General features: G+C 40.1%; 1 protein-coding gene across 4 annotated transcripts; it reads left to right on the top strand.

The window, feature by feature from the left end:
• Positions 1–404: 404 nt before the first annotated feature.
• LOC129189501 (long-chain-fatty-acid--CoA ligase 1-like) lies at positions 405–26,936 on the top strand. 4 transcript variants are annotated; one of them, XM_054791221.1, is made up of 21 exons: positions 3,428–3,592; positions 7,293–7,621; positions 7,699–7,813; positions 12,911–12,975; positions 13,338–13,439; positions 13,530–13,629; positions 15,010–15,185; positions 17,233–17,265; positions 17,367–17,418; positions 17,524–17,597; positions 18,084–18,161; positions 18,257–18,391; positions 18,468–18,602; positions 21,559–21,654; positions 22,278–22,350; positions 22,445–22,533; positions 22,606–22,722; positions 22,820–22,963; positions 24,898–25,002; positions 25,556–25,627; positions 26,018–26,933. In XM_054791221.1, the coding sequence occupies exons 2-21, from the start codon at positions 7,427–7,429 to the stop codon at positions 26,156–26,158; spliced, it is 2,097 nt and encodes a 698-aa protein (XP_054647196.1). In that variant the 5' UTR covers positions 3,428–3,592; positions 7,293–7,426; the 3' UTR covers positions 26,159–26,933. The 4 variants fall into 4 exon arrangements, with proteins under 4 accessions (XP_054647194.1, XP_054647195.1, XP_054647196.1 ...); XM_054791219.1 differs by lacking the exon at positions 3,428–3,592 and adding an exon at positions 405–519 and having other exon boundaries at positions 17,367–17,597; positions 26,018–26,936; XM_054791220.1 differs by lacking the exon at positions 3,428–3,592 and adding an exon at positions 534–692 and having other exon boundaries at positions 17,367–17,597; positions 26,018–26,936.
• Positions 26,937–27,009: the final 73 nt, after the last annotated feature.

Raw genomic sequence — 27,009 nt, 5'->3', positions numbered from 1 at the left:
TTGTGGAGATCAGTTGCATAGTTTCATTGTGAAATCAAGTAGAAACAATCCATTTTCTTGAGGATTATGATTTACAGTTGCCCCTTGTCACATCACGCTCCGAATTCTGGGCTTCACTCTATCACCGTTTTATGGCTTATTAGTAAACATATATATATATATGCACATTCAAGCAAATTATACAGATTTTTAAATCAAGCATTTTCAAGCATTAAAATGGCTAAACAAACAAATACAAATATGAGGCATTCAGAAGACTTATTGAAAGATGCAATGTGTAGTGTTCACGTATCACGGTTGGGTCTGGACCCAATTAACCCTGATAAAAGAGGGATTATAGTGTATGTTTTAGTTACAGTAATGTCAATATCCAACTACTGCTGAAGGGTTTTTAGGCACGCTGGATAGTTGTTTTACTGTGAAAGGTTTGACCGGAAAGTAAATTTCCTGACACTCCCACTCAACGCTGAGTGCTCGTGGTCAAGCAAGAAGAAGCCGGGGAAGAACTGCTGCTAACAGGTGGGAACTTCCTTTAGCCGTTCATTTTACCAACACTAAAAGCCAAACAGGGCGCCATATTAGTAACGATGACAACTTTTGATTGTTTTTTTAAACTAATGTTAACGTTCATGCTTAAGGTTGCGTTTTAAAAATAAAAGTAGTGCTTTGATTGACGTCCCACGCATCGAAAGGTCAGCACAACTGCGACATGATTTTCCTTGCTGTACAACAACAACGGCTGTCATTTAAATGTTACTTTACTACCTCTTTTGTTACTGCGAATTGCATCAGTTTTTCACACGTATACCCTTAATAATAATGTGATGTGCATACCCCGTTTGTTGTTAAACCGTTAGCAACGTTCAAGTGCGCTTTAGAGAGTCGCCTCGATTACAGTAGTGCTTGAAATGAAGGTTAACATCTCCTTTTCAAATGGCAAATAATTGTACTGCAGTGCTTTTGGTTGCCGCAGACTTCCTCATAGATTACATCAACATAACGCACTGTGAAGTAACGCACCTACCGTTTGGTCAAAGGTCAAAGGAGTCATCTGGTCTTAGGAGATGCTTGATATTCACAACATGGACTCGTTTTTGGTCAGACCTACATTTCCCGTCCCAATTCCTGTAATACAGTGTTATTTTTTGACCATGTGCTGTGTTGATGTAGTGGTGTAGTGTTTCCCACAAAGCTACAATGTATTTGTGGCAAAGTGGGTTGATGACGCCACCATTTGATTTGCATAGCATGTCATTGTGATGAATGGTGTATCCAGGGTGGGCCAAAAGTAGTGGTAGTTACTTCATTGTTAAAGTGAAACAGATAATGAAGTAACTGTAACCCTACGTTTGGCCCACCCTGTATAGGTAATATACACTATGTCCCCAACTTACGAACACAATTGGTTCCAGACGACCATTCTTATGTCGAATTGTTCTTAAGTAGGGTAAAAGGTAATATTACCAATGATATAGGTACTACATGTACGTGTATACATATACAGTATATGCGTATGTATGTAAATATGAGTTTGGATGCAGTAGTAATATTAAACGAGGATAATTAATGAAAAAAACACTAATAAAAGTGATATAATAATACATAATGATAAATGTTATTTACCTTTGAAGAGGAGTGGTCGAGCATACGTCGTGATGGTGGAGTTGGAGTTAATGAAAAAAAGGACAAATCGTTGTAAAAGAGGTAGTGTTCTGTGGGTGGTGTAGAATTAAGCAGGCCGATTAACTCTTCATAAACTTTAATCACACGCTCTGTCCGGGTTGTATAATTTAGCTTTCCATTTAGCTTTATCTCCCCAGCGTCTAACTCTTCCTCTGTTGGTCCCATTAGCTCTAACGCTTCCTTTGTTGTTCCCATTATTAGTGTCACAGTGCCCTCTACTGGTTAAGCATGTACAGTAGCAGTATAAATACTGATTGAGCGACTACAAGGCAAAATAAAATAAAATAAAATATAGACCAGTCGGCTTGTGTTCGTATCCGCGAATGTTCGCTAGTCGGGTGTTCGTAAGTTGGGGACCTAGTGTAATATCTTCATGAGTAAGTGTGAACAGGGAGCACCAAATCTATTTGTGGCAGGCAGCCAGAAATAAATTACAATGTACGTGAAACACTGGGTTGAATAGTCTAAGTCATATTGTCACCAGCACCACGCACAAGTTACAGTAGAACCCCCGAGGCCAAACACCGGCAGTTTTTCTTCTTTTGTCTTTATTTTACAAGCAATCACGACAAAACCGTTTTCAAAGGAAAACTATAAACTGTATGGAGTTTGTGAAGACGAGTGTAACCAAGGGTTTCCAATGGCGCACATTTGGAACGCCTGATGCTAACTTTAGAAAAACCTGTGTAAAGTACCTGTACTCCACATTTGTCAAATTACAATTGGGTTAGGTAAGGACTCAAGCTATGGCACCGTTGTGTTTTCCACTCCATACCTCCAAATTAGTTATTTTGAAAACACTATAAACCAATCTGAAAAACATATTAAAAACCGTATTGAGAAGGTCGTAAAGAGGTTGTCTACGCTATAACTACGAAAAAAAAATTCCATTTATAAATCAGGAATCCTACTTTGGGGAAATTCACTTATCACTGTCGGGTCTGGAACCAATTAACCGTGATAACAGAGGGATTACTGTTATAATGTTAAACATCAAGTGGCTAGTATGAGAGACTTCTAAAGCACCAAACTGAACTGCTGTAATCCATGTTACACACATTTGGATGGTCCGGTCAAGCAGGAAAAACATGAACATGAGGTCGCGTTGTACAGTATGCAGTTTGTATTGTTTCCAGTGAAATATGTAGTGATTACATCAGAAATCTGCTCAGAAGAATCTATGAGGCCTAAAACGGTTGTGATTATGATGAACTGTTGCTGCACTCAGTACCTAATGCAAAGAAATCTACATACATACATGCATACATACATACATGTATGTATTTTTTTTTTCTATGGTGTATTGTTTCCTGTGGGGATCAGTGTTTTATCTCTTCTGTCCAATCATCTCAGCTGACTACAGAGGTTGAAGGCTACTGGAGGAAAGTTCACTGGGCTGATCAGCTTTTTCTCGTGGCTTTTGCAGCGCATGTTTGCAAAGTTAAGCTTACTTGATCTTGTAAAATGCATAAAATGGCCACCACACAAGGAGAGAAGCACAACAGTTCGAGTGTTCAAGTGAAACTTTCTGGTCTTTATTGATGTCGTCAGTGGGTTGTTAATACCTTCATTACATCACATCTTTGAGTCAGTCTGGCTCACTGTCATCGGATGTCGCCTGACCTTTGGTTGGCGGATTATCTGAGATTACTCATCACTTTATAAAAAACAAAAATGCGTGACTTAGAAAACAGACATTGTAGATTAGCTGAGATTACTCATCACCTTATAAAAACAAAAGCGTGATTTAAAAAAAAACAGACAGTGGTCAGTGCAAAATGTGGCTCCAAATACATCCACAAGAGAACGAAAACGAGAAGTGTTGTGTGGAAGGAGCATATCAAAGGGCACTGATTGCGGTAGCTCCAGGCACACATTGAGGGAAGCAACGCCATACTGCCTGGTAAAGGTAAGTGCAGAATACTTTCATAAAATGTAGGGATGTCCCGATACAACTTTTTCCCTTCTTATCGGATTCTGATATTGCAGCCTTGAATATACCATACCAATTTTGATCCGATGTAAGATCATACAAACTATTGGTTTGCAGCATGGAATGTTAGAAAAGGCTTGATCGGGTGATATTACTTAGAGCAGTGGCCCCCAACCCCCGGGCCGTGGGTCATTTGGTACCGGGCTGCACAGAATGATGCTGATACTATGTGGGAATGCATAAAGGTAAGTTTTGATGACTTATTGAGTGCTAATGTGCACATTTGTCTCAAGTTAATGCATGCTAGCGCACTGCCTTTTATCGCACATGTCAAACAGCGATGTAATCATCTCTCTGGAGAAACTTGTCTGGAACTGGTAAATGGTAGGTCGACATTCATTTTGTGCTTTTAATTTGATGTTATTCATTTCTTAATTTTACACAATACATAATAAATAATATAATTTAGATCGCTATAATGTACGACCCACCCCTCCCGCCTGGTGCATCTGGTATACAGTTGTATCGACAATAGGCATAATGTAGCGAGGCTCGATGTCCTCAAGCGTTTAAAGTAGGGATGCTATGATCGATCAGCCACCGATCAATATCAGCTGATTTCCATTAAAATAACGTGATCGGCGTATGCCGATAAATTCCTTTCAAAGTTGATCACAAAAAACGATCGGTATGTGGCGGCAAATCGTACGTCTGCTATGACAAGTCTCTTCTTGAGCTTGCCATAGGCTATGCCAATTGATGCAAGCGTGTTTGATCACTTCCTTAACAAACCCATCTCCGGTTGACTATTCTTGTATCTTATATCTTTGTTTACATGCTTTGCCTAGCCGTCACTGGCTGTATTTTGTTAGTTATCCGCCTAGCTTGTAGTCTTTGCACTCCAAATGTGACTTTTTACCACAGTGACATTTTGTTTTTAAAACAAACAAGCAATGGTAGTTTGGACCTTGTTTTTGTCCAATAGCGCGTTCACAGGGTACGTACTAACTTTTTCAAGTGTCGCTTAACAACTTTTACTCTCATGTTGTCATTATACTAATTATGTCTTGTCCTCCAAACACTTTTGTCTGGTTCTTTAATGAACATAAACACATGGTGTGTCCAGCCTTGTGATGGTGATGCTATCACAGGGGTCTCCTATCTACCAAAGGGTCAAAGAATATTTGCTTCAACTTTGAATAGTATTAATTATAAATGTTGACTACAGACGTTATGATTTTATATTATGACAAATGAGCACAAAATAGCATCAAGACATGGTCACATTGAGTGGAGATCTGTGTTAGGGTCTGTGCGCTGCTTTGTCGCCCTCTCTCTGCTGTCTGTTGCAGCGCACCTCCTCTGCCACGGGAGGACCTAATTAACACAACTGCAGCCCATCAGGAGCACCTGTCTAAAGCAGTAAGCTCCTGCATGGTTGCTGCCAGATTGTTGCCAACAACCTGTCAACTCCGGCTCAACTCCACAGTGTTTGCGACCTGTTGCTTCACTCAGCATCCCTCTCCAGCCTCGCGCTGCGTTTTCTGTTTTTTGCCACACTTGCCTCCTGCAGTGTGTTCGTCCTTTGTTTCCAGCCTGCCCGGTATTTTGCAGTGCTGCCTTGTTAGCCTAGGCCACGGGTGTCAAACTCGTGCCGTGGAGGGCCGAGACACTGCAGGTTTTCTTTCCAGCCAGTCACTAAAGCAGGTGATTTTAATGATCAACACCTTCAGTTTGAGGGAAGGAGCTCATCAATTAAATCACCTGCTGAAGAAACTGGTTAGAGAGAAAACATGCAGTGTCTCGGCCCTCCATGGCATGAGTTTGACACATGTGGCCTAGGCTATAGTGTTGCTGTTCTACCACTCCTTTTTCGGTAGCTCCTTTTGTTAACTCTAGTATTTTTCCCTGTGTACTTCCGGGTGATTTTTAGTTGCACTTTTCCTTGTTTGTACTTTTGCATCCTCTGTTTGTGTTTTATGCTCTTTTGTGTAATAAATACTATTACGCCAAGCCACCAGCTCACGCGTCCTGGCATCCAAGTTCCGGTTCCGGCCGACACCCTGACAATCTGCTTCGTAAATAAATTAGTGCACAATTTAAATGTTGCCAGTCATAAATAAAACACAAATAGTTGACAACTCAAATAGTGATGAAAGCTGGAGACCCCTGCCACCTGGACACTCAATTAATTCTGTTTTAAGTGGAGCAGGACAATTTCTATTTAATAAAGATGTTTATGTGTGTTATCGTATTATGTTAATTTTGTTATGTTGAGCTAAAAAATAATTGTTGAACAGTTTATTTCCCATTGGGTATTCGTATTATTCCAAAACATGTATGAAATTAAATTCAGGTCTGTGTTAAATAGCACAAAAATAGTTTCACACAAATATAGGCAAAAAAAAAAGACAATCCGCCCAAACGATTATTTTTTTAATAATGACCTGTTTGCCAGGGGCCCCTGGAAATGTTGCCCCTGACCAATACCACTCATCATAAGTAAATTCAAAAATGTCCAGGTAATCCACGTGATCGTTTTTGGATGATCGTAGCGGAATCTGCAGCATAAAACCCTGATCGGACCATCCCTAGTTTAAACCTGACATTAATCACCACCGGCAGAGGCTGACTCTTTCCTGTTACAGCCAATGACTTTTTGAGGCCCCGTGGAAGTTTCTCACACTTTGCAAATGTTTCAAACAGCGGTGGATGTTTCAGGAATCCATGGTGTTGTGAAAATCATTTTCAAATGTGCGATGAGATTGGTCGTATTGCAAGTCCCTGGTTCTGTGCCACCATGAGAAACTTGTGCGTGACAAGTCTTGCAACGTATTTGCAATGGAAAACATACACACAGCTAACATCGCTCGTAGAGCTACAAAGGAAGGGTGGTTGACTCTTGGATTTCTTCCATTTATCAATGATTGCACCAAGAGTGCTCATTTTTCTCACCAAGCTTCTTCTTTGTGCTCTTGTAGTCCATTCCAGGCTTGTGCAGGTTTACAATCATTTTGATGCTCTTAGAGTATATTCCACTCTTGTGCAGGTCTCCAATCTTGTTGATTGTATTGTAATCCATTTCACTCTTGTGCGGGTCCACAATCTCGCTGATGTTCTTGTAGTCCATTCCAGTGTTTGTGCAGGTCTACAATTAGTTTTGATTCTCTTCTATTCCATTCCAGTCTTGTGTAGGTCACAATCTTGAAGTCAGCTCTTTGGTCTTGCCCATGGTGGGGGAGAGGTTTAAATGCAAAAGACTGGTGTCTTAAATCCATATACCAAGTTGATTTTAGCAGTACAGTCATCGTTTATCACAGTTAATTGGTGACCGTGATAAATGAATTACCGTGAAGTATGAATATATAAAGGAATATTTCTGTAGTTAGACCATAGACAACCTGTTTATGACTTTCTAAATACGTGTTTTAACATTATTAGAGCCCTGTAGACATTAAATAATTATGCAATTATGCAAATTAGATGTTAACCCCACGCCCCCACTACCCAACACCACAGGTACACTGCAGTCCTGTGGGAAACACTGAACTTAACTGATTTCATTGCCTCTATCACTGTTTCCAATTCAGCAAGTGTACTGCACGTTCGTTGTAGTGTAACATGTTATAAAAATGTGCTTTTACACCAACATTGACTCTTTTCCTCCCCTCACCAGGTCCGCTCCTGGCCTGAAGAATTCTACACACTCCTTTACCTGAGGTTGTACAAGCACTCCGAACCTTCAGAGCCTTCAGGCACTCGTGAACCACTCCACCAAACGCACCTGCCTGATATATCAAAAGCAGCACCATGTTCAGCCAGGAGTTCCTGCAGACGCTTACTTTGCCAGATATGGATAATGTCAGTCAGTACCTCAGGGGTCTATCCAGGGCTACGGTGATCAGCATGGGGGCAGTAGCGGCTGCAACGACCTATTACATGACCAGGCGACCAAAAGCCCTGCCTTCCATCTGTGACCTCCAGATGCAGTCGGTGGAGATTCCGGTGAGTTTCTAGTTCTCACAACTATGCCCAGGTGAGTGTTTTTGTTTTGTTTTTTTAAACGTGCTTTCTTCTCACAGGGAGGAGAGTTGGCACACCAGTCAGTTATGCTGAATGGAGACACCCTCTTGACACATCTCTATGATGACGCAAGAACACTGTACGAGTTCTTCCTGAGAGGTGCTTGCGTATCCAGTAAGTCATTTTCATGCATACAGTTGACAAAATTACACCTCACATGGATTTCGTTCGACAGAAACTCACAGTGGACGTTTTTTGTGCTGGTGCCACTATATTGTTACATACAGTGGTATGCAAAAGTTTGGGCACCCCTGCTGATTTTCAAGATTTTCCTTTATAAATCACTGGTTGTTCGGATCAGCAATTTCAGTTAAATATATCATATAGCAGACGAACACAGTGATATATGAGAAGTGAAATGAAGTTGATAGGATTTACAGAAAGTGTGCAATAATTATTTAAACAAAAGTAGGCAGGTGCATAGATTTGGGCACCCCAACAGAAAAATTACCTCGAAATTTAGTAGATCCTCCTTTTCAAGATTCAAGATTCAAGATCCAAGAGTTTTATTGTCATACGCATAGTAAAACAGGCAGTTATACTATGCAATGAAATTCTTATTCTGTTCATTCTCCCAAGAAAAGAAAGGAAACACAAGAAAGAATAAGAACATAAGAAACATAAATACCAATAATTTAAGCAACAACAACAGAAGAGACATTAATACAGATAAATAATACAAATAAATAAATAAAAGTGCTATGAGTGTGTTGCCTGTGTTGTGTGCGGTGTGTGTGAGTGCTTTGTTGAGAAGCCTGATGGCCTGTGGGTAAAAGCTGTTTGCCAGCCTTGTGGTCCTGGACTTCAAACTCCTGTAGCGTCTGCCTGACGGTAGGAGTGTGAATAATGAGTGTTGTGGATGTGTGCTGTCCTTGATAAGGTTGTGTGTCCTTCGTAGGACTCTAGTTTTATAAATGTCTTGCAGTGAGGGGAGGGCTGCCCCAACAATGTTCTGTGAGGTCTTGATCACCCGCTGGAGTGCCTTCCTATCACGTGTTGTACAGTTACCGTACCAAACAGTGATGGAGGCGGTAAGGACACTTTCGATAGTGCATCTGTAGAAGCAACTCAGGATTGTGGTGGACATGCCAAATTTCCTCAGTCTTCTCAGGAAGTACAGTCTCCTTTGGGACTTCTTCATAATTTGTTGGGTGTTGTGAGACCAGGTGAGGTCCTCGCTGATGTGTGTGCCAAGGAACTTGAAGGTTTTCACCCTCTCCACCTCAGTCTGATCAATAAACAGGGGTCTATGCGGCTCCTTTTCCCTTGTTCTTGGGTCGATGATCATCTCTTTAGTCTTATCTGTATTGAGAAGGAGATTGTTATCGCGACACCAAGCTATGAGGTCCGCCACCTCTCTTCTGTATGATGTTTCAACACCACCAGTGATCAGGCCGATGACTGTAGTGTCATCCGCAAATTTAATGATGCTGGTGTTGTTCTGGGAGGCCACGCAATCGTAGGTGAAGAGCGTGTAGAGGAGCGGACTCAGCACACACCCCTGTGGGGTCCCAGTGCTCACAATTCTTGAGCTGGATGTGCAATTGTGGATTCTGACTGACTGGGGCCTGCCTGTTAGAAATTTAAACACCCAGTTACAGAGGGAGGGTGACAGGCCAAGTGTGAGGAGCTTATTTGTGAGTTTGTGGGGGCTGACTGTATTAAAAGCAGAGCTATAGTCTATAAATAGCATTCTGACATATGTGTCCTGGCCCTGTAGGTGAGAAAGGGCTGTGTGGATGGCAGTGTTGACTGCATCATCCGTAGACTGGTTCTGGCGGTATGCAAACTGTAGAGGGTCCGCAGTTGCTGGGATGCTCTTTTTGATGTGGATCATAACCATTATTTCAAAGCACTTCATAACAATACGGGGTGAGTGCTATAGGGCAATAGTTATTTAAGCAGGTCACGTTGCTGTTCTTGGGTACGGGCCCTATGGTGGTGGACTTAAAGCAGGTCGGTACAGATGCTTGTGCAAGCGACAAGTTAAATATGTCAGCAAGCACATCAGCTAGCTCTGATGAGCAAACCCGAAGTGCACGTCCTGAGATGTTGTCTGGGCCTGCTGCTTTTCGTGGGTTTGTTTTGTTCAGAACATTGCGCACATCAGCTGATGTCACCATGAGAGGTGAGTCCTGTGTGCTCCCCAAGTCTAGCCACCCTCTCTGCTCATCAGGAGTTTGGGTGTCAAAGCGGGTGTAGAACTCATTCAGCTCGTCTGGAAGTGTAGTTTGGCTGGATGTGGCTACGCTACTCCGCTGTCGATAGTCTGTGATGTGCTGGAGCCCCGCCCACATGCGCCGAGGGTCTGAGGTGGAATAGTAGCCCTCCAGCTTCTGTCTGTACTGTCTTTTGGCCTCTTGTATAGCCCTCCACAGGTCATATCTGGCCTTTTTGTAGTTCTCAGCGGTGCCCATGACAAATGCAGTCGATTGAGCACGTAGCTTAGCCCTTACATCACAGTTCATCCACTGTTTTTGGTTAGGGTATTTTCTGTAATACTTGGTGGTGGTAACAGTCTCTATGCATGTGCTAATGTAGCCAGTAACAGCAGAAGCATATTCATCCAAATCAACAGTACAATCTTCCCTCCCTGCTGCAGTTTTAAACACATCCCAGTTTGTGCAGCCAAAGCAGTCCTGAAGTACTTGATCAGTTTCTTCATTCCACACTTTAACAGCAGTACTTACAGGGGGAGCTTGCTTGAGGAGTTGTCTGTATGTTGGATAAAGGAATATGGAGATGTGGTCGGCTTTTCCAAAATGGGGTCTTGGAACAGCCTTCAAAGCACCTTTCATGTTGCTGTAGACTTGGTCCAGGATGCTATTTTCCCTCGTGGGAAAGCTTACATGCTGGTAATATTTGGGGAGAACAGTCCTGAGGTTACAGTGGTTGAAATCGGCAGATATAATGAATACAGCATCCGGCTGTTTGGTCTCGTGTTTATCAATGATGTCATGTAGGAGGCCCAGTGCGTTAGCGGTGTTAGCTCGTGGTGGAATGTAACAGCAGTTAAAAACAGAGCGCTAAACTCACGAGGCAAATAAAAAGGTCTGCATTTTACCATAAGCAGCTCAATGTCCTGCGAGCAGTGCTTGAACGATGCACAGTGACACCATCTGCAGCAAGATCATGTTGTAGGTCTTTGGAGCTGGTCTGTGGGTTCAGTTTGACTGTTCTTACAATCCTTAGCATCTGCTTATCTGAGATTTTTCTTGGCCTGCCACTCCTGGCCTTAACTAGAACTGTGCCTGCGGTCTTGCATTTCCTCACTATGTTCCTCACAGTAGAAAATGACAGCTGAAATCTCTGAGCTCGCTTTTTGTATCCTTCCCCTAAATCATGATGTTGAACAATCTTTGCATTCAGGTCATTTGACAGTTGTTTTGAGGTTCCCACTCTTCAGAGAAGATGCAAAGAGGAGAACTACGTGCAATTGGCCACCTTAAATACCTTTTCTCGTGATTGGCTTCACCTGTGTATGTTGGTCAAGGATCAATGAGCTTACCAAACAAATTTTGTGTTCCAATAATTAGTGCTAAAGGTATTCAAATCAATAAAACAACAGGGGTGCCCACATTTATGCACCTGCCTACTTTTGTTTAAATAATTATTGCACACTTTCTGTAAATCCTACAAACTTCATTTCACTTCTCATATATCACTGTGCTCGTCTGCTACATGATATATTTAACTGAAGTTGCTGATCCAAACAACCAGTGATTTATAAAGGAAAATCTTGAAAATTATCAGGGGTGCCCAAACCTTTGCATTCCACAGTATGTTATTGTTCTCATGTAGTTAGGATAATGCCAAAATGTCTGCAAGTGCATGGGCATGAAGGAAAACTTAATGCTACTAAATTGTAGGGATGCATACTGAACTCGGTGCTGACGTAAGTGGTAGTAACCAGCCCAAAAAACTAAGTAGATATCCGTACCTCCGAAATGAGGTATACGTACTGCCGAGTCAACTGTGATGACGGTGTTAGACTTGACCTTAGAGTGAGCATCTAGCTAAAATGCAAGTTTGCTTGTACATCACCTGCTTGTACGAATACTCGACTCTTGAATGTAGGATTAACTAGCAAACACCCATCATTGTAACGCTAAAATTGTGCACCATTTTTCAGTATTCACACATAAAATTGCGCACCATTTTCAAACTTTGTGTGAATGCTGAAAAGCAGAGAAAGAAGTTGTAATCTAACGAGACAAAATCATAATTTTGCGAGAATAACGTCGTATTAGGAGGAAAAATGTCATTTTAGTAGCATAAAGTTGAAATATAAAGAAAAAGTCATAATATTATGAGAAAGAAAACATAAAAAATAAAGTTGTAATTTTTGGAAAATTAGGTTGCAGAAAAAGTTATGATGTTAGGAGAATGTAATCAAAATATTATGGGAATAAAATAATAAGTACAATTAGAAAATTTACAAGAAGAAATTGAAATAGTTGGAAAATGAAAAGACACAACAGCAGGAAAAACGGAAAAAAAACAGCTGTAATTTTACGACGATAGTCATACTATTAAGCGAAAAAAGGCGTGTTCCTACAAGAAAAGTCGCAATTTTAGGAGAATAAACTCATAATATTATGACGAATAATAATTAGTAGCATAGAGTTGAAATATTAAAGAAAAAATTTTAAAAAATGGATAAAGTTGTAATTTTTCAACTTTTTTCCACTATCATGTCGGACATGCAATGACTGACTTCATGACTTTGTGCAGTGTTTAGATAAGGTAATGTCTCAATGTTTTGTGTCATTACTGCTGCCTAGTGACCAGAATACTACATACTACATAATAATAGACCATAGTCTACCACGAAACTATTAATTAATTTTCTGAAAAACCACGTTATATAGCGAAGGGAGCGATAATGGAGCCGCAATAATAGTGCGAGGGACGACTGTACTAATAATATGCCACCCCATATTGGTGGTAATTAATTTTACAATTGACATTACATGTAATATTCTGCTTCTTCTGTGCTCAGTGGCATTGCTTTGGTTGTAGAGCTGTTGTCTCCCAACCTGATGGTTGCTGGTTCGAGCCTCATTCTGTGAATAGATTTCAACACAGGATATTTCAATGCTCATTTTACATTTCAGTTCAGCTCAAGCATTTCAGCAGTCACACAAAATGTCTACTGAAATTGCTTCATTGTAAATAAAAAATAAAAACTTTGGTCTGCGTTTCCTTTAGATAATGGCCCCTTTCTGGGATCCAGAAAACCAGATTGTCTCTATGAATGGATGTCCTACCAAGAGGTAAGCCTCACCTTGGCAGCTGCTGAGGTGAAAGAAAGCACAAACAATAGTTTGACAGTGGAGGTACTGTTGCCATTCACAATACAGTGAAACTGCACGTTTTGGAGTGGCCTTTTATTGTGGCCATCCTAAGGCACACGTGCAATAGTCCTGCTGTCTATTGTGTATATTTACCTGCTTAGCATATTGTAACCTACATTTAATTGATTTTAGCATGTTGATTTACAAAAAAAAGGTCAAGAATATCATTTGTTTAAAAATAAGGGGATCATTTGGAGGTTTATGATGGAATGGTTTGGACCCCGCTTATTGAGCATCGAAAGAGTGAGATATTGTACTGTATGTGCTTGATTGTATTTCAGGTCATGGAGAGAACAGAAAATCTTGGTTCAGCTTTTCTTTACAAACAACATTCCAAGACCACTGATCCCAACATTGGCATCTTCTCTCAAAACAGACCAGAGGTATGAATGTTAGCGCCTGGTGACAACCCACCTTTGAGTAATACTTAAAGAAGTGTTAATCATCATATTTGTGATTTATTTATTTTGTAGTGGACCATCACTGAACTGGCATGCTACACATACTCCCTGGTGTCAGTCCCTCTGTATGACACCCTTGGAGCAGAAGCCATCAACTACATTCTTGACAAAGGTAATAAACAATCACCAAGAGACTACCACAAGTCTTTATGTATACATTTTTTTTGTTTTTTTTTTACACTTGTGCTAGGGCTGTTAAAGTTGAAGTTTCCTTTAACAGCACAATTTTTTTTGACGCGCCATTAACGTGCGCACGTCCTGTTTGATCCTCGGCCCACAGCGTAGTTTCAGGAAGTAGCGGTGACTGGAGTCACAAGTGGGAACAAATATAGAGCAGAAATAGAGAAATAAAAGGGTATTTGGGTTTGTAAATTTAGCTTCAAAGCCCTGGCAGATGGCTCTTGCAACAAGACCAAAGTTACCTTTTGCAAGACCAAAGTTATTTGTATCTACTGTCGCTGTGATTGGAATTGTCACGGACTACACCGACTTGACAGAGAAGCGACAAGGTACTGAAGCACGGACGGTATTTTTTATTGTCATTTATACAGAAGTACCTTGGCATACAAGTGTCTCAACTAACGAGTGGTTAATTTTTTTAGATTCGAGCCGTCCTGGAGTGATTTTCTGCTTTGACCTGTGAGCTAAAATTTGGGTACTAGCTGCTAGTTAACGGCAGGCTGAACCGATGAACAGCTAATTGGGGGATTATGTCAATATGACCATGGCTGAAGAGCTAGCAGCGCTAGCATTAGCAAACATTAGCAGCGCATGAGCTAGTCATCGACACATCAGTAAAACATACGCACATTATAATGATCTAAATTATCGTATTTATTATTATGTATTATTTATTGTGTAAAACTATGACAGGAACAACATCAACATCAAATTAAAAGCATGAAATGAATACCAAGCCACCATCCACCAGTACGACACTGGAGATTATTTTTCAGAGAGGTCGTGTACTGAACAAATATGCACATTAGCACTCAATAAGGTCATCAGATCTTACCTTTATGCATTCCCACATAGTATCAGCATTTGGGAGCAAATATGAGGTGAAAGAAGAAAGGTAAGAATGCAGTATAGTAGTCTATCTATGCAACGTGGGACACAGTTAGAAAGTGCATTCAAGGACTGTTAAAGTGTGACAAAACGCATTAAACATGCAAAAACTGGGGGATTTCTGAATGTATATTATTATTTGAATAAAATAATGGCTTATATTTCCAAAATTGATATCCATTTACATAGAATTTGATGTAGTTATCGAAGCTGCATGTCAAATCGTTTACCACAAAGAGTTACATCCTTACGTATTATAGATAAAAACTTATTTCTATTGGCGATTACGTGTGATTAATTCTGAGTTAACTATGGACAAAATGTGATTTAATCACGATTAAATATTTTAAATTGATTGACAGCTCTAATTTCTACATGAGTTCTACATTATTGTAACTGATTGTAACTGCCTGCATTTTCGCAGCTTCCATCGCAACCATAGTATGTGACGTGGCAGATAAAGTCAACCTGGTACTTGACTGCGTAAAGGACAGGAAACACACCGTGAAAAGCATTGTCATCATGGAGACGCCCAGTGAGGATCTTGTCAGCAGAGGCAAGCAGGCTGGAATTGACATCATCAGCCTGCAGGTCATGGAGGTTAGCACAAAGCTTTTTGTGGCATCAATGTAGTGCCAAAATTGGTAAGCATAAAACCATAATCAGCTTGCATGAAGACCACCCGCCTCATGCTCTCGGAAAGACCACTTCCTGCTGCTCTCTGTTTGCACTCGGCCACTCCCTGTACCTTTTATGGCATAGAATCTATGCGCTCGACGTTGCTGAGTTTTGACACACTGAGGGTGGACACTCATAGAATAGATGAAGAGTAGACGAAATTCCTGCTTCTCAACAATCGAAGACGGACGGAAATCCTTCGCAATAAAAGTTGCGATGGACTTTGTGATTCGCTTCGCCTTTTCCGAGTTGGCTGGAAAATTAATTATCACCTGCTTGATGGTTCTCTGGTTGGCAGCAACTTCAGCTGGCTGTTTTTCCTCCTGGTTCGGGTGGAAACGTGCTATGTGGTTTCTCATATTTGTTGTTTCCAAAATATTTTAAGCTTGTATGACAAAGCTTGCATATTGTTTGGCTCTTGTCCAGCTCGTTTTTACCTTCAACTTTGTGAAAGCCAAAGTGCTTCCAGACGCTCGCTTTGAATCCAGCGGATGCGGGGCGGAATTTACGCTTAGCCATTTTGGTAGCGTCTTACACTTAGGTGCACCACCATAAACAGTCCAGGCGGCACTTCCGATTTCCATCTTTTTGTTCTGTTTTTTTTGTTCTGTCACCATCGATTATTGACATTTATGAATCGATTAATAATCATCAATGTCCGCAACTGATTATTTCCCCCACCCATATTTAATATTATCTTGTTTGTACCACATGGACTATGCGGGTATCAAAATAGATGCTTACACACTAATATACCTACAAAGCAATATATCCATCTATTTTCTATGCCGCTTCTGCTCATTAGGGTCGCGGGGGCATGCTGGAACCTATCCCAGCTGACTTCGGGTGACAGGCAGGGTACACCCTGGACTGGTCGCCAGCCAATCGCAGGGCACATATAGACAAACAACCATTCAAACTCACATTCATACCTATGGACCATTTAGAGTCACCAATTAACCTAACATGCATGTTTTTGGAATGTGGGAGGAAACCGGAGTACCCGCAGAAAACCCACCCACGCACGGGGAGAACATGGAAACTCCACACAGAAATGCCCAACAGAGATTCGAACCCAGGTCTTCCTGATCCCGACTGTGTGGCCAACATGCTAACCACTAGACCACCATGCGGCCCCAAAGCAATATTATTTTATACTAATTTATAAAAAACATAAGCATTCAAGCTTACTGTAGCATGTTCGCGGCATCTGGAGGTAAACATGGAACACGTCACCAAACACCTTATAACGAAGGCATCCTTGCCAGTGCACTTTCACGACGTCGTTGCTGGAAGCGTTTTTTTTTTTTAATTATTTAAATTTTTTTATACTAAATGGCAAGGTAGATGTTTATTGGTTCTAGGATGTTGATGTTTAGTTGATATATATATTTTTTTTAAATTTTGCAAATTTTGGTTGCAGCAGAATAATGTGTTTATTTAGTTAATTGATGATTTTGTAGGAGCTTTTTTCCAACATATATATTATTTTATATAACAATATATAACTAACTAATTATTTTTGCATCATGTTCTGCATGTAGAACAAGAATTGTTGTCTTTAAAATGTGTTTTTTTAACATTTTTGGGTGTCTAGAACGGATTAATAAGATCAATTATTTTCTATGTAAAGATTTGCTTTGGTTAGAGTCCGTTTGGAGAGTCTGACCTTCTGAAACGGATTAATGATGTTAACCAAGGCACCACTGTATCAAGATGTCCCCACATACATACAAACTGCAAGGCATGCTGGGAAGCCCAGTCGCACACTTTTTTTTAGCTGCACCATAAGTGAGAGAGGCGTTTAGTTTGATTAGTGATCAGTGTTAGTTGGCTGTTTCAATTACTCGGGGGTTTTCGCCATTCTCGGGTGGTCAGAGTGCATTCCCCACAAAATAGTAGAGATCTACTGTACCTATTTTTGTTTTGTTGTTTATTTCAAATTATTCTCTGTTTTCTTGTTGGGCAGGCAATTGGAAAGGCTAACTATCGCCAACCTGTGGTAAGTGGCCATTATCCTGTTAGCACTTTTTCAACAGGCAGTAATAATGAGGAGCTATAATTGTGGGTTTTGTTTTACCTTGGACACGTTAATGTCTCCAGCCTCCCCAGCCTGACGACATGGCAGTCATCTGCTTTACAAGTGGAACAACGGGTGATACATGCGCGCGTGATACACGCACACGCGTGCGCACACACACACACACACACACACACATACTCTACAAAGATGTGGATGTAACTGCGTGTGTGATTTCAGGGAACCCAAAGGGAGCCATGTTGACACATGGAAATATTGTGTCCAACTGCTCAGCCTTCATTAAACTCACACAGGTGAGCTGCAGATTACATTTACATTTTAAGGGCACTGAATGGAAATTGTCACAATACATCTGGCATTTATATGCCCGTCTTTCACACAAAGCAGGAAATTGGGACAAAATTTCACTATTGCATGATTTGATGCGGTCGATGTCCATGCCAGGGTGCGGTGTTTTTTTAAAGTGGCCTACACGTTCCACTTGTATGCTAGCCGGAAAATGTATGCAAACCAAGACAACATTTCTGACGTTAACAATGAAATACATGCTAACCGAGGCGTACGCTAACCAAGGCTCCTCTCTCTATTTTTGTTTCTTCCAATATCGCATACATCAGACTGATACCGATCCTGAATATCAGATGGGTCTGTCCCTATTTTATATTAAGCACCGTCTGCAGCAGCATCTTAACTCCTATTCTCAGGACAGATCTTTTTAGTTGGTGTTTGAGACTAGAACCTTCAACAAGTGTGTGTGTACGCCTCCCTGTGTGTGTTAGGTCAGCTGTCCATTGGGTCCCATGGATGTACATATTTCCTTTCTTCCCTTGGCTCACATGTTTGAGAGAGTTGTACAGGTAGTTATTTTCCCTTTGACACCCTAATACAAGATTGGTATCGCTGTTGTATTCTCAAGCACGTTTTCCTTTCTATCTTCAATTGTGATGTTCAGGGGGTGATGATAGTCCTGGGCGCTAGAATTGGATATTTCCAGGGTGATATTCGTCTGCTGATGGATGACCTCAGCACACTGAAACCTACTGTGTTCCCTGTGGTACCTCGACTCCTAAACCGAATGTATGATAAGGTGGGTGAGCTCGATAAAAGGACCTCATGTCTGTTCCATTGTTTACTGTATTTACCAAACAAATGTGTCTCTCTAGATTTTTGGGCAGGCCAACACTCCTATGAAGCGCTGGTTTCTAGATTTTGCTTACAGTAAGAAGGAGGCAGAGATGTCCAGAGGCATTATGAGGAGGAACAGCATCTGGGATCGACTGGTCTTCAAGAAGGTTCAGGTTAGTTGAACAAAAATATAACTTTTGTTTTTGCTTCCAACTTTCATGAGCTGAAGTCAAATATGTAAAACCTTTTCTATATATGCAAAAGGCATATCGCTCTCTAATATTGTTGAAAAATCTGTCACAGGTGTGTCATATATAGATGCTGATGAGAGAGCAGGATTATTGCACAGGTGGAAAAAAACAATAAGGATAAAGTTAATAAATTACAAAATAATGAATAATTAAATTAATTACATGTTTAATTGTAATTATTGTGGAAGGTTATGAAATGATCAGCGTTAACAGGAACAACAAAAGGGGAGGAGGAGTGGCTTTGTACATGGAAAAACATGCAACATGCAATTTGCTATTGATAACATTTTAGAAAGCATAACGATTTAAATCTGTAAAGAAAAAGCAAAAATGTATGAATAAGTTGTTTATATAGCACACTGGATCAAAGCAACCTTCATGGACATCAGCCAAAAAACAATCTACGTTTGTGGAGATGTCAATATTGATCTTCTGAATCCAAATAAGCAAAAGATAATAGATGACTTTATACTGTAGATACAATGTACAGTTTGAGTCACATCCTAAAATTACCAGACCAAGCAGAATTACAGATCATTGTGCAACGTTAGTTGATAATATATTCACTAATGATTTTGATAACAACAGAACTATGGGCTGCTAATTAATGATATCAGTGACCATCTTCCAGTGTTTACAATTTTTAATGCAAAATATAAAAGGAGAAATATGAAAGACAAAAGGACCTTCTAAATTTTGGGAGAATGAACAGAATAAGAATTTCATTGCATAGTATAACTACCTGTTTTACCATAAAAACTCTTGAATCTTGAAAGACTACGTACAGAGGAAAGTATCAGTGTTTTTAAGGAAGATCTGGGTAAACAAACTTGGGAGCGTGTGTACAGTGAAAATGACGTGGATGAAGCATATGAACACTTTCTCTATATTTACATCAAGTTCTACGACAAGCACTGTCCACTGAGAGAACTAAGGAATAAGCAAAAGAAGAAAAATCTGCCGTGGATGACAAAAGGATTGCAAAATGCCTTTAAGAAAAAACAAATATATAGGAGATTTACAATTAAAAAGACTAAAAAAGCAGAAAAACATATACGATATATAAAAATAAGCTAACATTTTGAGAGTAAGAAAGAATATTATAGTACATTACTAGAATAAAAACACAAGAATAAAAACATTACAGCAACAACCAAACAGTATTATCAGGAATTGTACTCGGAGAGCTGTTTACCCTCATTATTTTACAGATGGAAATGTCAAAAATGATAATATGAACGAGGTAGTTGAAACTATTTTGTAAATATTTGACCAAAACTGAAAGAAAATATCCCAAATTTCTTGTCAGTAGAGGAAGGAAAGGAAATTATAGACAGCAATCTCAATTCCATGTTCTGCACTGATGTGACAAAAAAGGAAATCAGTGGTATTGTTAATAAATGTAAAGCAAAAACATAACCGACTGTAATGGATTTGGAATGGAAACGACAAAAACAGGTTGGACAAATTTATCAATAAGAGTAAATTGCTTGAGGACAGCCAATACGGATAGAGAAAGCTATGAAAGACTTTTAAACATTTTTTTAGCATAATGGACAGGAAAATAAATAATTGGACACTAACAAAAACATCAACTCAATACTTTGTACTGTAACCTTTGTACTGTTGGCAATGACAGAGGTCAAACGCTTCTTGCAGCTCTTCACCAGATTTGCGTACACTGTAGCTGGTATTTGTCTATTCCTCCATGCAGATCTTTTACAGATCTGGCAAGTTTTGAAATGGTTCTTAAAAAGCCACTCCTGCGTTGGCCAGGTGGTGTGTTTACGATCATTTTCATGCTGGAAGACCCAGCCACGTTTCATCTTCAATGCTCTGAGGGAAGGAGGTTTTTTGCTTAAAATGTCACTATACTTTGCCCCATTCTCCTCTCATCCCCTCCTTAATGCAGTCATCCTGTCCCCTTTGTAGAGAAGCAGCCCCAAAGCATGCTGTTTCTACCACCGTGCACCGTGGGTTGGTGTTCTTGGGATGCAACTCCACATCCTCCAAATATGACGAGTGGAATTTTTACTAAAGAGTTCGATTTTGGTCTCATCTGACCACATGACATTCTCCCAATCCTTTTCTGGATCATCCAGATGGCCTCTGGTATACCTAAAATGTGCCTGTACATGCTATTTTTAAGCAGTGGGACAGATCTGGCAATGCAGGATTTCAATCCCTGACGACGTAGCAGTCAGTGTACCCTTTGTGACTGTGGTCCCCTCTGTGTAGTTTTCGGCGGATTCTTTACTGTTCGCAAGATCATTTGGGCCTCACAAGGTGACATCTTTCATGGAGCCCCAGGCTGAGGAAGATTATCTGTGACCTTGTAAGCCTTCTATTTTTCATTTATCGCAAATAAAGTTGATTTTGTCACACTAAGCTGCTTGCCTGAAGCTCCATAGCTTATCCCAGCCTTGTGTAGGTCTACAATTCGGTCTCTGATGTCTTTTGAGAGCTCTCTGGTCTTGGCCATGGTGGAGTTTGGAGTCTGACTGTTTGAGGCTGTGGACAGGTGTCTTTTATACAGGTAACAAGTGGAGGACGTAAGAGCATTTTAAAGGAGAAGTTACATGCGTGGTAGTGCCAGAATTCCTGTTTTTTTGTAGGTGTCCAAATATTTATTATTTGCAAGAATCTACAAAAAATTGTTTCAAAATTATTAAATGTGATTTTCTAGAATTTTCTTTTTCCCACATTCTGCCTCTCACAGTGGAAGTCTAGCTATGATGAAAATTACAGACCTCTGTCATCTTTTTAAGTGGGAAAACTTTCACAACTGGTGGGCGCCCAAATACTTTTTGGCCCCACTGTACTGTACAAAGATTGAAGCCGATGCCGGTGTTGAGTGTCAGTGTGCTGTCCTCCGCAGGCTACCGTAGGAGGTCGTGTGCGTCTCATGATAACCGGAGCAGCCCCCATTTCTCCCACTGTCCTCACTTTCCTCCGAGCAGCATTGGGATGTCAGGTAACAGTGGCTGTCATTTGTAGCCCATTTCCCATTACCCTGACAATGTACAGGGCCTACACAATATCTGATAATGTTGCCATTTATAGGCGTCTCTTTTACAATAAAAACAATCACAGAAAAACTGAAAAGAAAAGTAGTACACTTTTAGTAGTTGCACTCAAAATGAAAGTTTGTAAGTTTTGAAAGTGAACGTCATTTACAACGGGGTTTGTAAATTGTCTCACCTAAAGGTAACAAGGTTTATTGTTTACCGGGGCGTCACAAGATTAAATCGTAAGATTAAAACGGGATGATATTTCTCGTTTAGTGAAAACGTGTCTCGTGGGAATAGCGCAGTGAAAAGTCTTATCAGACTGAACCATGGCATCGCTCCTGTGAATGATGATGCACGTAATAATGGAAGAGGTAGTCCGTGAAGCAGGATTGGAACCGCACATTAAGTGCTTTACGCACTAGTGGTGACTAGCGGTGTGTCCTGATACTACTTTTTCACTTCCAATATGAATATCGGCCGATGCCGATACGAATCTGATCTCAGCGCAAATCATACATACTTTTTTTACTTATTTTGTAGATAAGGATTAGCAATAAAACAGTAAAGGTTTTGTTTGAGCACACAGTTCTATGAAGGCTATGGACAGACGGAATGCACAGCCGGTTGCACAATGACCACGCCAGGTGACTGGACAGCAGGTACAATACTTGGTTGACTTTGATTTTCAAAGCACTAGCAAGGCCTCGTGAGGAACTGCTTTTGTTGAGGATTTAGCTGGTCATCACTTTGCAGGTCACGTGGGTGCTCCCCTGCCCTGTAACAACATCAAACTGGTGGATGTGGCGGAGATGAAGTACCTAGCAGTAAACGGCGAAGGAGAGGTGACTGTAATCATAAAAAAATGATTCTGTCGGGTTTCCAGTACTAATTATACATGTTTGTCTCTGTTGTAGGTGTGTGTGAAAGGTCCCAATGTGTTCCTGGGTTACTTGAATGATCCAGAAAAGACGGCGGAGACCATTGATGCTGATGGATGGCTTCACACCGGAGACATTGGGAAATGGCTTCCTGTAGGAACCCCAAACTACTCTCCTTGCTTGATTCTTATTGTCCAGATATAGCCTACATATGTATTTTATTTCAATTTGTGCTTCAATATGTTTGCAGAATGGCACCCTCCAAATTGTGGATCGGAAGAAGCATATCTTTAAGTTGGCCCAGGGGGAATATATCGCTCCTGAGAAGATTGAGAATGTCTATGTAAGGAGTGATGCAGTGGCACAGGTGTTTGTGCATGGGGACAGTCTGCAGGTAAGTACAGTCACCATACAATGTCCTAATTCCATCCTTTTATCCTTGTGAGCCCATTTGGCCCATAAGTCCTTCCATTTGGTATGGGGGTGGCTTAATTTCCTTTTAAATAATGTTTTTCAATAATAATAATGGATTAGATTTATATAGCGCCGTTTAAGGTACCCAAAGTGCTTCACAGTGAAGGGTGGTAATGTACATCTGTAGCCACAGCTGCCCTGGGGTAGACAGAAACACCGCCCATGACTGGATGGAAGCTCCGAAAAGCTCAGTTTTTAAAGACAAAAACCTATGTTTGCATGTGGACGAGAGCTCAAAACGCATAGAAAAATGTGTTTTTTAAAATATCTGTATCGGTGCAGACATGGTCGGAGTTGGACTTGAAACAGTGTTTGTCATTTGTCATTCTTAAGACCAGGGGTTCTCAAATGGTCTCATCCCGGGACCCACATTTTCCAATTATCATTAAGTCGTGACCCTCTTATTTAAGTTATTTTTATGTTTATTTTTATGTTATTTGTATATACTTTTAAGTCAAACCAAGCAAATGTTTTTTTTTTTTTTATTTTTGTGTTGTTTTTAATTTAATTTCCTACACACTATTTAGTGTTATTTATTAATACTCTATTTATTACAATTTTATTTTATTTTTAAAAAATTGAATTGCCTATGTCATCTTTTGAAACATTAATACACTTGCTTACATGTCCAAAGTGCATTTCAGAAGAATTTATCAAGGCATTTTATCAAGGAAATGAGGAAGAATATGGCTGCATGCATACAAATCATTTATACATTAAAATAAAACTTGCCCTCCAAAATTGCCCTAAATAAGACCGCAAAATCATATATTTCACTTATAACCGTGCGACAAATATATACCAAGGAGGAAGATGACTAAAATATTACTCAATTTTACTTCAACAAAATAAAAATAAAATATGGTTGTACAGTGGTACCTCGGTTAATGTTTGCTTATTGGTTCTAGAATGTTGATATTTAGTTTGATAGATTTTTAAATTTTTGCAAATTGTGGTTGCAACAGAATAATGTTTATTTTGTGTTATTTTGTTAATTGATGGTTTTGTATGTTTTTTCCCCAACAGTTTTTGGTAAAAGTGATGTTAAATGTTCAATGATCCATTCGTTTGTCATTTGTAATTATTTTTGCATCATCTTCTGCATGTAAAACTATAATTATTGTCTATAAAATGTGTTTTATGTCAACATTTTTGGGTGTCTGGAACAGATTAATTGGATTTACATTATTTTCTGTGGAAATTTTGCTTTGGTTAGAGTCGGTTTTGGTTTGAGTCTGACCTTCTGAAACGGATTAATGAAGGCACCACTGTGTATTACATATTTTTGACTGGCTTTCTGCGACCCATGAGTTAAGAATCACTACTTTACCACTGTTTCCCAACCCTTTTCTGTCTTGTGTACCCCCAGAGCCTTTTTGTCATACCATGAGTACCCACGTTTCCACATACCCCCTGTAATTTGCTCATGTACCACTGGGGGTCCGTGTACCCCTGGTTGGGAATCACTGCTGTAGACAACAAACTAGTTGAGCTTTAATCAACAGCGCCTCTGCTGGTTGCTGCAAAGGAGTGCACTCCTTTCAACATCATTCAACAGTTGATTCCCCACCATCGACAGAAACAATCACTTGGTTGGTTTATGCCTGCTCGTTCACATGTGTAATATACCAGTGTCTCACCTGCCATACCTGCACCTCCAAGAAGGTCTAGTTAGCTAGTAGGTCTCGTTTGACCACAATGCACGTGTGCTTCTGTGGGTTTGTGCTCCCACACCCTCTCAAAGCTGTAAACCTGGGTGGAACACTACTCATGATGAAATGAAGTCCCTACTGTACTGCACTTACTGGACCCTCTGCTTCCTTGAACTTTCATGTATGGGTTTTTTCTCCGCAGGCTTGTCTTGTTGCAGTGGTGGTTCTAGACCCTGACTTCCTGCCTGCTTGGACCAAGAGGACCATGGAAATAGAGGGTAGCTACGAAGCACTTTGTAGCAGAGAGGTAAGGCTAAAAAACAAGCATTTAACACGCACTTGACTATACAGGGAGTGTCGCTATGCACAACACTACCTACTGTACAGTCAAGTCACAAGGTAAAATATAGAAGGGTTAAACACGTGAATAATACACATGGCAACCATTAATTCTTCAGGGAATGATAACAAGAAAACATAGCGCTAAACATGCATTTGACAAGCGTTTGACTGCCTACTTTTAGCTTTCTTTATCTTCTGGAAGCCTGATTTTGTCTTTTCGAGGAATATGAGGCTGTGTATGAATGCTTAGCTTAGCAGTAGGATGTGATAGCAACTCTTAACGCAACCTGCAAGTCCTACCAGGTGGCATGAACCATTTTGCATTTTTGCAAAGTGGTTGTAGGTAGACTTAGACCATCATAATTTGATCCAAGCAACCTCATTTTTGAACTTTCACAGCGAAATCTAATTTATGACGTACGTTGACTTGACTTTGACGCAGAGTATGTCACACTACTGGACGTGCTGAGAGCTTTGAGACTTTGTTTTGAGGTATTTTTCTTTTCTTGGCTCTACAGGATGTCAAGGCAGCCATTTTGAAGGACATGGTGCGACTTGGAAAGGAGTCCGACCTAAAGTCCTTTGAGCAGGTAAACAAAGACTGCACACGCATGACTGTGTTAGGTATTATGACACCTATAGATTCACACACACTCACAGAGCACAATCAGAGTTGCGCAACACCTACAGACGACGAAGAAGAATCTTAACTCTCACTTCTGCACAAACTTAGGTTTCACTTTCTAGAGGTGCTCGCTATATAGACTCTGTGTACTTTAATTCAGGGCTCTTCTCCGGTATCCCTCATTGATGATAGTGTCCAGCACTGTAAACAAATAGTTTGCTCTTACTTATTTAATACAGTTTGAAAGCCATTAAAATTGTGTGATATTAGAGTCCTTCTCTGATAGCAACGTGGTCCCAAGCACCAGCAACCACATGTTGTTATTCCACAGGTTGTGTGTTTGTGTGTGTTGTAGGTGAAAGCCATACACATCCACACTGAGATGTTCTCAGTCAGCAACGGTCTGCTCACGCCAACCCTGAAAGCCAAGAGGAATGAACTGAGACAATACTTTCGATCCCAACTAGACGAACTGTACGCTGGCATAAAGATGTAGAAAAAGAGTGGACCAAGAGTTGCTGTCAAGTGTTTTATAAAACATAGTGATGATGTTGCGTTTAATGGAAGATGATTTCAAGATATTTTAATTGTACCAAAAGCATCTGTATGTCAGAATGACTTTTCCACAAAGATTGTACAAAAATGAATGTACATTTATTGCCTATGCTTGATTCAAAGATCCTTAATTTTTTTTATAATTTTTTTCATTAAGGGCATTTTTAAAGGGAAATGATGGCGAGTGTGATAATATACACAAATTATAACACATCATTTTTTTACTTGAAAAGCTGAATCACTTGCACCACTGAGCAAATTCAATGCAACACGTTGATTTGTATTTTGTAGTCATGTGTTTTTGGTGTGTTTATGAATAGCCTTGTGCCCATTAAGGATGGAATTTATACAAACAGAAGGAGCCATAATTGCTAATCAACACCGCCTCAGGAAATGAAGAACAAAGAGAAATTGTCTTAATATATTTGTGAGGTGAACTGAAAGGAAGTGAATGTGATCTTTTCATTCCAATAAGACGACTTCAAATCATTCACAGGCACTGGAATGTTTGATTTCACATTAAATGTGTTGTGTGCTTGATGGAATTGTTTTTGTTTCCCTAATGTATTTTGTAAACTATTTAATTAAAACAATTTTAAAAAGTCGTGTAAACGTCATGTCACAGGGCCATCACCGAACGTGCCTGCCTGTTGTAGAAATTTCATTGTGAAAATAAAAGTAGTAAACAAAAAACACAGTAAATTAATAATTGTCGATACTAATAACACGAAGCTTTGTGTTTAAATTTATACCACGTTTTGGGGCTTTTTACAACATTTTAAAATATATAAA

The sequence above is a fragment of the Dunckerocampus dactyliophorus genome, chromosome 11 (genome assembly GCF_027744805.1).
Source record: "Dunckerocampus dactyliophorus isolate RoL2022-P2 chromosome 11, RoL_Ddac_1.1, whole genome shotgun sequence".
NCBI classification, from domain to species: Eukaryota; Metazoa; Chordata; class Actinopteri; order Syngnathiformes; family Syngnathidae; genus Dunckerocampus; species Dunckerocampus dactyliophorus.
Note: the sequence above shows the minus strand (reverse complement) of the source record. Positions and strands in the feature narration are given on the sequence as shown.

Bases quoted from the DNA above. Each gene is read 5' to 3' on its own strand.
- LOC129189501 (XM_054791219.1), top strand. From the start codon at position 7,427: ATGTTCAGCCAGGAGTTCCTGCAGACGCTTACTTTGCCAGATATGGAT. The intron at 17,266-17,366 runs GTAAGTGGCCAT...TAATGTCTCCAG, and splicing joins CTAACTATCGCCAACCTGTG to CCTCCCCAGCCTGACGACAT. The intron at 17,598-18,083 runs GTGAGCTGCAGA...TGTGTGTGTTAG, and splicing joins CCTTCATTAAACTCACACAG to GTCAGCTGTCCATTGGGTCC.